This window comes from Pipistrellus hanaki (genome assembly GCF_964339955.1).
Source record: "Pipistrellus hanaki genome assembly, chromosome: 1".
Lineage (NCBI taxonomy): Eukaryota > Metazoa > Chordata > Mammalia > Chiroptera > Vespertilionidae > Pipistrellus > Pipistrellus hanaki.
In genome coordinates this window covers 22,780,718-22,795,435 of record NC_140503.1, presented here as the reverse complement: position 1 = coordinate 22,795,435, position 14,718 = coordinate 22,780,718, and the positions used below count along the sequence as shown (strand labels likewise).

The window sequence follows — 14,718 nt, the reverse complement described above, 5'->3', positions numbered from 1 at the left end:
CCCCTGGATTCAGCTAAGCCTGAAACTAGTGAACTCTGAGATCTACTGTTACATGAACCAATGTCCCTTTTTTGGTAGAGGCTAGTTTGATTCGAAAATCTGACATCTCTGACTGGAGGAATTCCAACTATCCCTTGGGTGCATTTTCATAATTAATTTTTTTTATATAAACAAGGATTTTAGAGGGAAAAGTCTTGTTCAAGTTTCTTTTAGAATACTTCTCAGCAGCATGGGCAAGCAGAAAAAGCACTGAAAAGAGAAATCAAGCAACGTGAGTTCTCTGCTGTTTCCCCCAGGAACTGCTGTGTGACTTTGTGCAGGCTCCTAACCTGTCTGGACCCCAATAAAACAAGAGATTGGAGTTAATGATGTCTGAGGTATTTTACAGTTCTATAAAAGACACTTACACACACACATACACACTGAGTGGCCAGATTACTATGATTATATATATATATATATATATTAGAGGCCTGGTGCATGAATTTGTACATGGGTGGGGTGCAGCCAGCATTGGGGGGGGGGGGGGGGGGGGCCATGGGCGGTTGGCCAGCCTGCCTATTGGTCAAACTCCTGGTCAAGGGGACAATTTGCATATTAGCCTTTTATTATATAGAATATACACTGAGTTGCCAATTATGCTTTCAGGGATCATAATAATCGGGCCACTCAGTGCGTGTGTGTGTGTGTCCATCCTTGGGTGAGGATTTAAAAAAATAAAATGCAGCTTCTGACCCAGCAGGTCTGGGGTGAGGCCCAGATTCTTCATCTCTGCCAGGCTCCCAGGTGATGCCTGTGCTGGTCAAAACCATACGCTGAGTGTAGTTCTAGAAACACACTGACCAAAATGGGCACCACTATCCCCTTGTGGCCAGCGGAGCACTGGTATGTGGCTAGTCCACAATAAAAGGGACTGAGAGTGTAAAATACACACAGGCATTCAAAAACAATACCACCAAAAAAAAGGAAAATGTCGCATTCATAATTTCTATATTGATGACAAGCTGAAATGATCAAAACTTTTATATTTTGGGTGAAATAGAATCAGTAAATTTAACTGCACCTGTTTCTTTTTCCTGTTTTAATATGGCTACTAGAAAATGTAAAATGACACCTGTGGCTTATGTTATATTTCTACTGGATTGTGCCACTCCAAGATACTTGGCTCTCCTACCCTTGAGTGTATGCAAGGGTCTGTAAATTGTGCAAGGCCATTTGAGAGGTTGGATGAAGTGCATTGAAGAATACAGCCCCCTCCCTCCCACCCCCAGCAAGTAACACCTGTACACAGGTAATGCCTAGGCTGAAACAGTCAAAGCAGGCCTAACCATGAAACTGGGAGTGAAAACATTCTGAACAGCTCTAAGCAGAGGTTTTGCAGAGAAAACACAACCTAAAAGGTCGGGTGAAAAGGCAGGGGTAAAGCTAGGTCTGCATGGCATTGGTGACGGGGGGACGAAACGTGTCAGTTCTGCATTTGCTCTACTTGACGGCAGAGTTCTCACACACACCCCCCCCCTGAGTATGATTCCAGCCCCAGCACCCCCAAAACCAGAGGTTCTCTTAAAGCGAAGACCCAGGGCAATCACTTGGGCTTGCTGCAACCAGACACAGGTCTGAAGATGGCCATCTAGTCAGAAGCATAATAAAAGGTCAGGAAGCAGGCAAGACTACCAACCCATTCCTTCTGTGGGTCACAAAACAATCAGCATCACGAATAGGCTAATGTTTTGCTCAAACTCTTCCAATTCCATGTCCAAGACGGTTCTATCTGAGTGAATGGCCCTTTCATGTAAGAGGTCCAAAAATTCACCCACAGTAAGGGTGGGGGAGGGTACACAACACACCCTCCTTCTTAGGAACACTAGGTTTCTTTACTTGAAGCCACAGGAAGGCATTACCCGACCCTAAGAACCGCAGCTCTTGCCGAAACCAGTTTGGCTCAATGGATAGATCATCAGCCTATGGACTCAAGGGTCCCCGGTTCTATTCCGGTCAAGGGCATGTACCTTGGTTGTGGGCACATTCCCAATGGAGGGTGTGCAGGAGGCAGCTGGTCGATGATTCTCTCTCATCGATGTTTCTAACTCTCTATCCCTCTCTCTTCCTCTCTGTAAAAAATCAATAAAATATGTTAATAAAAAATAAATAAAAAGAGCTGCAGAGCCGCTCTGTGGGAACATGGTTCATCCTGGGCCCATTCCCACCCTGCGCCTGCACAAGACACCAGAGGGGAGGAGAGCTCTGGTGGACACGTGGACATGTTGATTTGTGAGAGCAGGCACACCTTTGAACATCATGCGGGCACGTTCCTGCTCCTGGAAAACTCGGCATTCCAGACAAAGGAGCAAAGCCACCTTTCCTGGGCCAGCCCAGCGCTCTCCACCTCCCCATCACGACCCACCCAAGCTCCATACAATACTGACCGGGTTTGATTTCCAGCAGCCGCAGCTTTGGGTCCTCAGGAGGGTGCAATCTCCTCTTCTTTCGCCAGCAGCGCGCAGGGTATGTGTACAGCTGGCCCGGAGCGAGGCCTGTGGACAGAGACAGTGTAAAGATGAAAGGCTCCGGGCTGGAAGGGGCCTAGGAAACCTCGCTGTCTGACCCTCTCACTCACAGGGAGAGCAGCCCGGAGAGGTGAAGTGACTTATCAAGGTCACACAGCTGATAGATGGTAGAGCTGAGGTAGAACCTACTAGGTCATCTGACCCTAAAACCCTTGCTCTGTCCTCTCCGCCATGCTGCCTCGGTAAGCCCATACCAGGAAGAGCCATCACTGTTACCAAAACCAGTTCTCTTTTCCTGGCCTGGGGAGAAGGTCAGAGGGACCTGTGGACCTATGGACCCTAAGAGGGACCTTTCCAGATTCACAGTCAGCAGTGTTTCCAAAGCAACGGATCTCAGCTCCCGCCCATCGACTAGCCCAGTTGTCGGCAAACTTCGGCTCTTGAGACACATGCAGCTCGCCAGCCGCAGTTTGCTGCTCTGCTGACTAATGAGTTTGCCGAACCCTGACCTAGACTCTCGATTCCAATAATTACAGGCTGTTGCTGTTCCTTGTGATTAAGCCCCTAGCCCAGTGGTCAACAAACTCATTAGTCAACAGAGCAGCAAACCACGGCTCGCGAGCTACATGTGGCTTGCGAGCCACAGTTTGCCGACCACTGGACTAGCCCTTTGTGCAAGTCAAGCAAGTTCCCTTCAGGGTGAAGCAGCAGAAGTCAGTCTGCCTATGGATGGTCAGCCCAGATTAGAAAACATTGCAAGGAAACAGGATTAAGGAGCCAGACCTCCTACTTACTGGCTCCCTCCATCCTGTTAGCTGCTGGCAGCTAGCTGAAGCCAAAGGGAGTCCTGTGCAACCTCCATAAGAACACAGGCCTGCTCTGGTGACCAGGCTGCTGCAAAGCCAGCAAACCTACCTGCCTGGGCCTCACAGAACAGAATGAGCAGGAGTTCTGTGGCTGGGCTTATGCACCCATTGTCTCCCAACAAGATTCTCCATGTAAATTGGCCTTTGGCACCAAAGTTCCACACCAGCATCATGTGTCATGCCAAGTAACACATGAGGAGCCTTCTTGCTCATTAGGCAACACTCTTGTGGCTCCTATGACACATAGAGTGGCAGCCAGAAGCCTTGGAGGGCCATGGACTCCCCACACTAGACCATGGTCTCTATTTCCAGAGAAAAGAGCAAGGGGTAGAGGCTGAGGGGTGAGGAAGAAGGGCTTGAGACTGGTTAGGTCAGTGGTCGGCAAACTCATTAGTCAACAGAGCCCAATGTCAACAGTAGAGCAATTGAAATTTCTTTTGAGAGCCAAATTTTTTAAACTTAAACTTCTTCTAACGCCACTTCTTCAAAATCGACTCACCTAGGCCATGTATTTTGTAGAAGAGCCACACTCAAGGGGCCAAAGAGCCACATGTGGCTCATGAGCCGCGGTTTGCCGACCACTGGGTTAGGTGATCTGCAGACTAAAAAGACTACCTGATGCACCACAAAATAAACCAGCCAACTAACCCACCCCTGCTAGAGTGAAAAGACTGGCAAGGAAAGGGACTTTTTCTTGTCCCTGTAGAACCCCCAGAACCAGAACTGAACCTCACACACTAAACTATCAAACTAAATTTTGCTGAATGAATTAATGAACGAATATGTTCCAGCTTTACTTTACTTGGGTCACAATTCAGTCCACTGTAGATAAATTTCGCACATGACAATTGTCAGATGCAGGTAACTTTACATGAGAGGGTCCCTTCCTACATCTAGAACCATGGGCTTCAGACAACATCAGGACTATATTCCCATGTGTCTGCCATTCGGGGGCCTTTAGAAGTTAAACGGGCCTGGCTGGAGTGGCTCAGTTGGTTGAGTGTTGTCCTGTGCATCGAAAGATTGCCAGTTCAATTCCCAGGCAGGGCACACGCCTGGGTTGATGTTTCTCTCTCACATCTAGGTGTCTCTCTCTCTCTCTCTCTCTCTCTCTCTCTCTCTCTCTCTCTCTCTCTCTCTTTCTCTCTCTCTCTCTGTGTGTGTGTGTGTATGTGTGTGTGTGTGTGTGTGTGTGTGTGTGTGTCTCAGCATGTCCTCAGGTGAGAATGTGGAGAAGAAAAATGTTAAGAGGGACACTGGCTTCATTTTTTGCCCTTTGCAGAAGAAAAAAAAAAATTCAATAGAGATGTCTGCTATATACCCATTTACTCATTGTTCATTTTTACTAGTCATCACTACCCGTTTTTCGGTTTGTGTTCAAATTAGAGGCACCTATTCCAGCACTAAAGGAACCAAATTTTTCAAATTCTCTTTATGAGCTAAGTTTTACTTTTAATCACCAAGCTGCTCCCACATGCTGCAAGGCTATGAACAAGTTGAAGGTCCCTCCCCCTCCCCTTTTTGATGCTTAGAAACCACTAAGGTGATGGAGCCCGGTGTTATGAGCTAAGGGCTTGTCATGTACAAGAGTCATCCTAATACTTAATATTTGACGTTGTTGATAACTTCACGGCCTTCTGCACAGTAGGAATATCCTGAAGTTCTGAGCCCCTGCACTCTGGGAATCAGACTTGTGCTAATGTATAGATGACAAATTAACCAAATAAAGTAAGATTGCTCCACTTCCCCTGGAGGTCCATTTTTTACCTCTTTGAGGGAGGGCATCACTGGGGAATAATTCAATGTTTCTAATGTGGTTTAGTCCCAGACAATACCATCTCTGACCCTGTAATTCCTGAATAGGCATACTAATTCTTGATCCCTTATAAAAGTTTTGGCCTCCTCTTGGGCTGGTGTGTCCAGTGAAGGCCAAGTGCATGGGCTGACCTGCTACCCCCTGTTCCAGAACTAGTCCCACCAATCCCCGCTCTTAATCCAAACTAAAACCAAAGTCACCTGAAGAACTTCTTAATAACACCAATAGCCAAAATTCATGCAAGACCTACCCAATCCAAATGTAAGTGGGTGGGGAGATTGGGCAATTTACTTTTTCTAAAAACCTTATAGATGGTTCCAATGTCTGAATGAGAACCTCTGGATGCTTATGCATCATCTAATTACTGCCTGGACGTCCTCTCTGACTTACTAAGACTGTTTGAATGACCTTCTCTGTTGGACTCCCTGTGTGTCCCCCAAGATATTGTCATTAATTGCCTGCTTACTGGACTGTCTCCCCTACTCATTTTATAAGATTTAGGATGGCCGAAACCAGTTTGGCTAGGTGGATAGAGCCTTGGCTTGCGGACTGAAAGGTCCTAGGTTCAATTCCGGTCAAGGGCATGTACCTTGGTTGCGGGCACATCCCCAGTAGGGGATTTGCAAGAGGCAGCTGATCGATGATTCTCTCTCATCGATGTTTCTAACTCTCTATCCCTCTCTCTTCCTCTCTGTAAAAAATCAATAAAATATATTTAATAAAAAATAAAAAGATTTAGGATGGCAGGAACTATGTCCATTTTGAGTATCCCCAGTGCTTTGCACAGTGCCTGGCAGGTACTTCAAGAAATACTTACCAAATAAATTCAACCAGAAATGAACCAGGCTCAGAAATACAGAAAGTGAATAACCATTGCCCCTGCTGTTCCTGACTCCAGGAGACTCATCTACCCACAACCAAACTATCCAAAAGGGACCCCAGGAGGTGGGTTCAGAATTGAACCCCGACCCACCCCAGCATGGTAGTCTCTGTACCTTAGACTCTATCCACAAGCTGTTTCATGCTATTTCCAAGCTGACCAAAAACATACGAGTGAGAAGGAACTGGCCAAGACCAATATCTTCAAAAGGTCTAAGTGACAAGAGGTCAAAATTGTCAACACTTTTCCAGGTCCTATGCCCTCCTTGAGAATGTGGTCCCTGCACTTTTTGGTCGGCAGCAGCAGGCAGCCCCAGACCACTCAGCTTGTAGCTGTAGGCCCACTTGCCTGGGAGAGTCTATTGTAGCAGGTGGTTTGAATGTCCAGAAGAGGGGACACTTTTTATTTCATTCTTCCCCTTTCCCTGATGGGTTAGAGAAGCTCCGCAGAGCAGAGGAGGAGCACATGGGTCCCTGCACCACCATTCCCTGTCACCTTGAGAAATGTCACAGTTTTCTGAGACTGTCTCCTCACCTGTAAGATAACAGCACCTAACGCATAAGGACTGTCATGGGGATTCACTTATATTCAAGAAGCAGCTCTTTATCATCATGAAGCCCTGTACAAATGTCAGTTAGTAATTATTCTGAGTTACTGACTTAAATGAGTCTGGACTCCATGCCCACGTGACATGACAAGACCTCCCAACCTCATGTCCATGCTGCTCTTTGCTTCTGTAGCCACGAGAATGGAAACAGGCCTCCCTTGAGGTCTCTCTTGACTCCACGTCATCTCAGCAGGCATATAGCCCCAACATTCTCTGGGGGCTCCTGTCCCCATTCCTCACCCTCCTCCATAGTCTGACAGGCATCAGGGTGCCTTTATAGGGTCAATGCATTCAGCCCTGGAGTTCCCCTTATAAAGGGATGAGCAGAGCCCCGTGAGAGTCATGTTGTTTATCTCATTAGAACAGGAGGCACATAACTCAAAGCCCATGTGTGTGGTAGGTGGAGGAAGGAGGAGGGGAAGGCAAAAGGAGGGTGGAGTCACTGCTGCAGCCTGGGAAATTAAGCTGAAGGAGTCAGCCTGAGGCTGGGGGGATATGAAGGAGAAAAAAGGGCAGATCAGTGGCCCTCCTCCATTCACAAACCCCACTAAGCAAACTGCCTTTTTGTTACTTTGAGGTGCAATGCCAGTTTTACAACACACATTTATGTACAAGCATCTCACACACACAGGAACTCACACCCTTACTGAAGGGGTGGGGAAGAACTGGCTCCATAGAAAAATTTAGCAGGAAGGACGATGCCTCTACGATCAGCAGAGTCAGACAAATTGCTTGCTACCAGCACTGCCCAAGTTCAGCAGGTGGATACTTAGTGTCATGAGCATCTTGGAAAGCATGAACTCTTAAGAACTCAGAAGATGAAGTGGGATAGAAAAGGGAAGGAAGGATGGAATACGAACAGAATCTTAAAAGATGAACTGGAATAAATTCCTTTACTCCCAACCAAAGCGGAGCGGTGACAGCTCAAGCCCACCCAGGAGGGCTCTCCCTGAAGCATCTCCCAGAGGTGCTCCACCCAGAGCCCAGACAAGAGGCTCCACCCCAGCCTCTACTTCAAACATCCTGGCTTTCGCCCTTTCATGAAGCATTCTATTGCACTCTTAAATATTGTTCTGATAGGAATATGCCTACCAATCTCATCCACCACTGGTAAGTATGCAAAATGGCACAACCCTATTAAGGAGAATTTGGCATATATAGAAAAACTATGTATGTATGCATTTGCCCTTTGACCCAGCAATTCCATTTCTAGGAATATATATATATCACAGATTCACATTCAAATTACAAAAATGTGTGTTCACTGTAGTATTTTCCATACTAGAAAATGACTGGAAACATCCCAAGTAAGATCTCCAACGTAACCCAAGGACCTACTGTACATGAGCAATTACGTAAGATGTTTTTCTTATTATTTAAAACTTTTTAAAAGATTACTGACTAAATAAAAATAAAGACAATTATAATATGAGGTTTCATGCCATGTGTAAAAATAAAATCTATGACAACAATTGCACAAAGGTCAACAAGGGGGAAATAAAGATACATTTACTTTTATTAGTTTCCTATTGCTGCTGTAATAAACTGCCACAATGAGAGGCTTAAAACAATACCAATTTGTTATCTTAGAAGCCAGAAATCCAAATTCAGCCTCACTGCACTGCAGGTATCAGGATTGCATTCCTTCTGTAGTGTCTGGAGAAAAATCTATTTCCTTCCCTACTCTGGGTTCCAGAAACCACCTACATTCTTGGTTTGTGGCCCCTTCCTCTGTTACATCACTTCAACTTCTGTTGTCACATCTTCTGCTCTTACTCTGACCTGCCTGCCCCCTCTTATAAAGACACTTACGATTACATCTGAATAATGTATAATAACCCCCCCTCCCCCCATCTCAGAGTCCCTTTTGCCATGTAAGGGAACATATTCCTAAGTTCCCAGGATTAACATGTAGACATTCTTGAGGGATGGGGACAACCAGGGAGAGGTCAATTGGGGGAAAGGAGACTTATGTAATACTTTAAACAAAAAATAACTTAAATTTAAAAAAAAAAAAAAAAGAAAAAAGATGTAGACAGCTTTGGGTAGGACAGCATTATTCTGTTTACCACCATAAGATTACTAGTATAGAGTATTTATTAATAAAATGTCACTTGAAGGTAAACTGTAATTAAAGTACATACTATAATCATTAAGCAATCACTAAAACAGCAAAACAAACAGTTATAGTTAAAAAGCCAGAGGAAATGAGATCGAAATCATTAAAAATTATATTATACCCAAAGAAATAAGAAAATGAGGGAAAAGAGAGCAAACAGATTGATAAACGGGAAATAACAAAATGATGGAATTAAAACTATAACAAAAATCACATTAAATGTAAATGGTCTAAAGATCAATTTAAAAAACATATTAACTCCAGGCCAGTGGTTGAGCATCAACCTATGAATTGGGAACATGCCTTGGTTGGGACTCAATCCCCAGTAGGGGGCGTGCAGGAGACAGCCAATCAATAATCCTCTCTAATCATTGATGCTTCTTTCTTTTTAAAAAAAATATATTTTATTGATTTTTCACAGAGAGGAAGGGAGAGGGACAGAGAGAAAACATCAATGAGAGAAACATTGATCAGCCGCCTCCTGCACTTCCCCCCACTGGGGATGTGCCCGCAACCAAGGTACATGCCCTTGACGGGAACTAAACCTGGGACCTTTCAGTCCGTAGGCCAACACTCTATCCACTGAGCCAAACCGGTTTCGGCTAATCATTGATGTTTCTATTTCTCTCCCTCTCCCTTCCTCTCTAAAATCAATAAAAATATTTTTTCTCTTTTTAAAAGCATATTATCACACTATATTAAAAAAGGCAAGATGGGCTCTATCTAGCCAGTCTAGTTCAATGGGTAGAACGTCGGCCTGCAGACTGAAGGGTCCCATGTCCGATCTCGGTCATGGGCATGTACCTCGGTTGCAGGCTCAATCCCTGGCCCAAGTCGGGGCACATGCAAGAGACACCCAATCAAAGTGTCTTTCACATTGATGTTTCTCTCTCTGTGTCTCTTCCCCGCCCTTCCACTCTCTAAAACTCAGTAGAAAAATATCCTTCAGTGAGGATTAATAACAACAAATATCAATAAAATTGGTAAACTTCCAGTCAGATGGATCAGATTAAAAATTTCAAATTATCAATGTAAGAAATAAAAGAGGAATTACCACACCAGATTCTACAGATATTAAAAGGATAATAACAGCCGAAGCCAGTTTGGCTCAGTGGTAGAGCGTCGGTCTGCGGACTGAAGGGTCCCAGGTTCGATTCCGGTAAAGGGCATGTACCTTGGTTGCGGGCACATCCCCAGTAGGGGGTGTGCAAGAGGCAGCTGGTCGATGTTTTTTTCTCATCGACGTTTCTAGCTCTCTATCTATCTCCCTTCCTCTCTGTAAAAAATCAATAAAATATATTTATTAAAAGGATAATAACAATATGAACAACTTTCTGCCACTAATTTTAAGAACTTAGATAAAATGGAAAAAAAATTCCTCATAAGTCACAAACTACCAAGGTTCACTCCAGATAAAATAGATATCTTTCAAAGGAATTAAATTTGTAGTGTAACCCATTCCCGGAAAGAAATTGCAGGGTCCAAATGGATCCATTTGCAAATGCTCAAAACAATTAAGGGGGAAAAATACCAATTATACATAAATTCCTCCAGAAAACTAAAAAGTAGGGAATACTTTCCAACTCCTTATGAGGCCAACATCATTCTGATATCCACACTACATAGACACAAGAAAACTAGATCAATATCTCTCAAAAAATTGAAACTCTCATTAAAATTTTGCAGTGTGCATCTGACCATATAAAAAAGGGATTAATACATCGTGACAAAGAAGAGTTTATCCTAGGAATGCAATGTCAGTTTAACATTCAAAACTCAGAGTGCCCTCGGAGATCCTGGATCCGTCTGTTGCTTTAACAGTGTTTGGATGGAGCAGGCCCAGGGACGCCCTTTCTTCCAGCCTCCAGCCTCTCTCCTGCGTCTTATCGAGTCACCACCTTCAGCACCACCTCCGGGACCAGCCAACACACTGGATTTTTTTCCTACCTTTACTCCTTATTGCCGAACAACCATGAGCTCCCAAACTGGTCAGAATTATTCCACCAGGGTGGAGGCTGCGGTCAACCGCCTGGCTAACCTGCATCTGAGGGCCTCCCACACCTCCCTCCCTCTGGGCTTCTAGTTCCACCACCACGATGCGGCTCTGGGGACGGAGCGGGGCACTTCTTCCACGAGTTGGTGGAGAAGAAGCGTGAGGGCACTGAGCATCTCTTAAGAGCATGGTGGATGCATTCTCTTCCAGAACGTGCTGAAGGCTCCCCAAGGTGAGTGGGCAAAACTCAGGCCGCCATGGCAGCCGCCCTGGCCTTGGGGAGGCACCTGAACCAGGCCCCTTGGAGCTGCAGGCCCTGGGTTCCACCACGCAGGCCCTCCGCTCTGTGACTTCCTGGAGAACCGCTTCCTGGATGAGGAGGTGAAACTCATTGAGTAGATGGGCTACCACGTGACTAACACCTGCAGGCTGCCGGCCCCCAGACTGGGCGAGTATCTATTCGAAAGGCTCACCTCCAAGCGCGACTAGGAGCCTTTGGAGCCCAGAGGCCTTTGAGGGGCCCCCCCGCATTCCCCAGGTGCCTGGCTTTTGCCTGAGCCTCTTCCCGAAACTACTGGCCATTCTTTTAACCCTGAAGCCCTCTCCCATGCGTTGGACCAAATGAAACAATAAAGCTTTTTGCAGGGGGGTAAAAATCAATCAATGTAACATCATATTAACAAACCACAAAAGAAATATTGTATGAGCATTTCAATAGACTCAGAAAAATCAGTTGGCAAAATCCAACATCCATTCCTGGTTTTAAACACTCAAACTAGAAATAGGACCACCCTCAGTCTAATAAAGAACAACTACAAAAAAAATTTAACAGCATGCTTAATAAAGAAACAATCGCTGAAACCGATTTGGCTCAGTGGATAGGGCATTGGCCTACAGACTGAAAGGTCCCAGGTTCGATTCCGGTCAAGGGCATGTACCTTGATTGTGAGCACATCCCCAGTAGGGGGTGTGCAAGAGGCAGCTGGTCGATGTTTCTCTCTCATTGACGTTTCTAGCTCTCTATCCCTCTCTCCTCCTCTCTGTAAAAACTCAATAAATTATATTTTTTTAAAAATAAATTTTAAAAAATTCCACATATGAGTGAAATCATATGGTGCTTGTCTTTCTCTGACTGGCTTACTTCACTCAGTATAATGTTCTCCAGGTCCATCCATGCGGTCTTGAAGGGTAAAATTTTCTTCTTTTATGACCAAGGACTATAAAAATTTAATGACAACCAAACAAGCAATCTAATTTTAAAATGAACATTTTACCAAAGAACATATACGGATAGTAAATAAGCACATGTAAAGATGTTCCCATATCATTGTTCATTAGGGAATTCAAAGTGAAACCACATTGAGACACAACAATATAACTGTTAGAATGGTTAAAACTTTAAAAATCTAACCATACCAAGTGTTGGTGAGAATATGGAAGAACTGGAACTCAAGTCTATTGCTGGCATGAATATAAAATGATACACCCACTTGGAAAACAAGCTTAGCAGTTTTGTAAAATGTTAAACATACACCTTCTTTACAATTTAGTCATTACACTCCTCGGTACTTTACCCAGAAGAAATAAAGGTACATGTCCATACAAAGACATACACAAATGCTCATAAGCAACTTTATAATAGCCAAAAACTAGACACAAATCCAAATGTCCCTCAGAAGGTGAATAGGTAAACAAAATGTACTCCGGCCATACAATGGAATACTACTCAGCGTAAAAAAAAAAAGATGAATTATTGATGCATGTTAGAATATGGCAAGGTTGGGGGTTTGATCATCTCCTCCTCCCCCCCCCCCCTCGGGGCACACACAAGAAACATCCAATGAATTCATAAATAAGTAGAACAACAAATCGGTGTTTCTCTCTCCACCCCCTTTCTCTCTTTCAAAATAATGAGGAAAAAAAGAAAAAATATATTCTCGGCAAGAATTAACAACGAAGTCTTACCGTTGACTTTGAGTGTTTTTTGTGTGTATGTGTTTTATTTTTTTAATCTTTATTATTTAAAGTACTACATGTGTCCCCTTTTTTCTCCCATCGACCCCTTATAGCCCTCCCCCGCCTTTTTTGTATGTTTGTTTTGTTAATCCTCACCCGGGGATATTTTTTTCCATTGCTTTTTTAGAGCAAGTAGAAGGGAGGGAGAAAAGGGGAGAGAGAAAGAGAAACATCAGTTTGAGAAAGATGCATTGGTTGGTTGACTCCCCCACGTTCTTTAACCCTCACCCTTTGGTGCGCCTGCGCACACTCTAACCACTGAGCCAGGGCAACTGGGAGCTTTGATAGCTATTCCTGGTTTAGTGGGGTGAGGGGGGTTATGGCCTTATCGTTTTTTTGTTTGTTTGTTTTTGCTAATCCTCACCCGAGGATATTTTTTTATTGATTTTTAGAGAGAATGGTGGGGAAGAGGAGAGACAGAAACATTGATGGAGGAAGGGAGGGGAGGGGGGAATTAAGCCCATTTACGTGAATCAAACCCAAGACCCTTCAGTCCCCAGGCTGATGCTCAAACCCGTGACCCTTCAGTCCGGGGCTCATGTTCTATCCACTCAGCCAAACCTGCTGGGGCGAGTCATTACCATTTAGACATACACACAGAAACGTTTACAGACAACCACAACCACAGCAAAAACCAGATTTGACCAGCTTCAAAACAACCTGAGGTCAAGGAGGGAAGAGGGAGGAGCGTGTAAATGAAACAAGATTGGCCATAGGCTGGTCGTTGTTGACTGGGTGATAAGTACATGGCGATTCATTTTATTATTCTCTCGGCTTTTGCATTTTGAAACTATATAACAGAAAGTTTTCATTACCTCCCTAATCCCCACCCAGTCCTTTGTTTTTTGTTTCTTTTTTAAGAGTCACTTCATTCCAGCCGAAACTTGTTTGGCTCAGTGGATAGAGCACCGGTCTGAGGACTGAAGGGTCCCAGGTTCGATTCCGGTCAAGGGCATGTACATCGGTTGCGGGCACATCCCCAGTGGGGGGTGTGCAGGAGGCAGCTGATCGATGTTTCTCTCTCATCGATATTTCTAACTCTCTGTTTATCTCTCTTCCTCTCAAAAAAAAAAAATCAATAAAATATATTTAAAAAAAAAAAAAAAAAAGACTCACTGCATTCGCTTTAGAGAGAAGAGCATCAATGCGAAAGAGGAACATTGATCCGTTGCCTCCCGTACACCCAGTCCGGTGATAGAACCGCAACCTGGACAAGTGCCCTGACCTGGAATCGAACTCCAGTCGAGAGCGATAAAGCGAGTTTCTGGGAAGAAGCCCTGCGCGCTGTGCAGCCTGCCCCACCCCCGCCTGCGTGAATGCAGGGCTCCCGGGCCGGCCCCGGCCCTCCTCCCTCCGAACCCGCTCACCCGGGCCGCGGTGCCTCTTCTCCATCCAGATGTAGCAGTTGTTCTGCGCCACGCCGGTCTGCGAGTCCAGGAAGGGCAGCCGCACGCTGCGCTCGGCGCACAGCCGCGAGTTGTAGCTGCGGCAGTGCTCGATGGCCTCCTTGTAGAACTGGTCCCCGAGCCTGGAGGGACAGAGAGGGGGATGAGGCCGGAGGAATGCCGCCCGCCCGCCTCGTGGGGAAGAGCCTGTGTTCCTGCAGGCTGATGAGGACCAAGGCCTGGTCCGCGGGCAAAGCCCAGCTCGGTGTCGGGCCTCCACCAGCTCTGCGGCCAGTAAGGAACCCACCAGGAACCTTAGAAACCTCGTTAGCAAAGAGCCTAGGGGCCCCCGAGAATGAACGGTGAGGATTCATAAGCAGAGACCTCATTTAAAACGGTGTTTGGAGCCTAGACGTGAGAACTGTCCCAGGACCCAGCCGTCCCAGACCCAGCCGCTCTGGTGGCCCAACTGCTCCGAGCTGCACCGCACGCCGCTGTGGCCTCCAGGAAGTGATGCGCTATGCGCTGC

The 14,718-nt window shown here is 45.5% G+C and overlaps 1 protein-coding gene across 3 annotated transcripts in view; it reads right to left on the bottom strand.

Moving 5' to 3' along the window:
• DPF3 (double PHD fingers 3) overlaps positions 1-14,718 on the bottom strand; it is a 250,785-nt gene that overhangs the window by 126,163 nt on the left and 109,904 nt on the right. For all 3 annotated transcript variants that reach the window (XR_014795854.1, XR_014795855.1, XM_084893529.1), the window contains exons 2-3: positions 14,172-14,332; positions 2,427-2,534 (exon numbers count right to left, since the gene is read on the bottom strand). Coding sequence is in view for 1 of the 3 variants with exons in the window: in XM_084893529.1 (XP_084749655.1) it covers positions 2,427-2,534; positions 14,172-14,332 (269 nt within the window). In the remaining 2 variants the exon portion in view is untranslated. The remainder of the gene's footprint in view (positions 1-2,426; positions 2,535-14,171; positions 14,333-14,718) is intronic.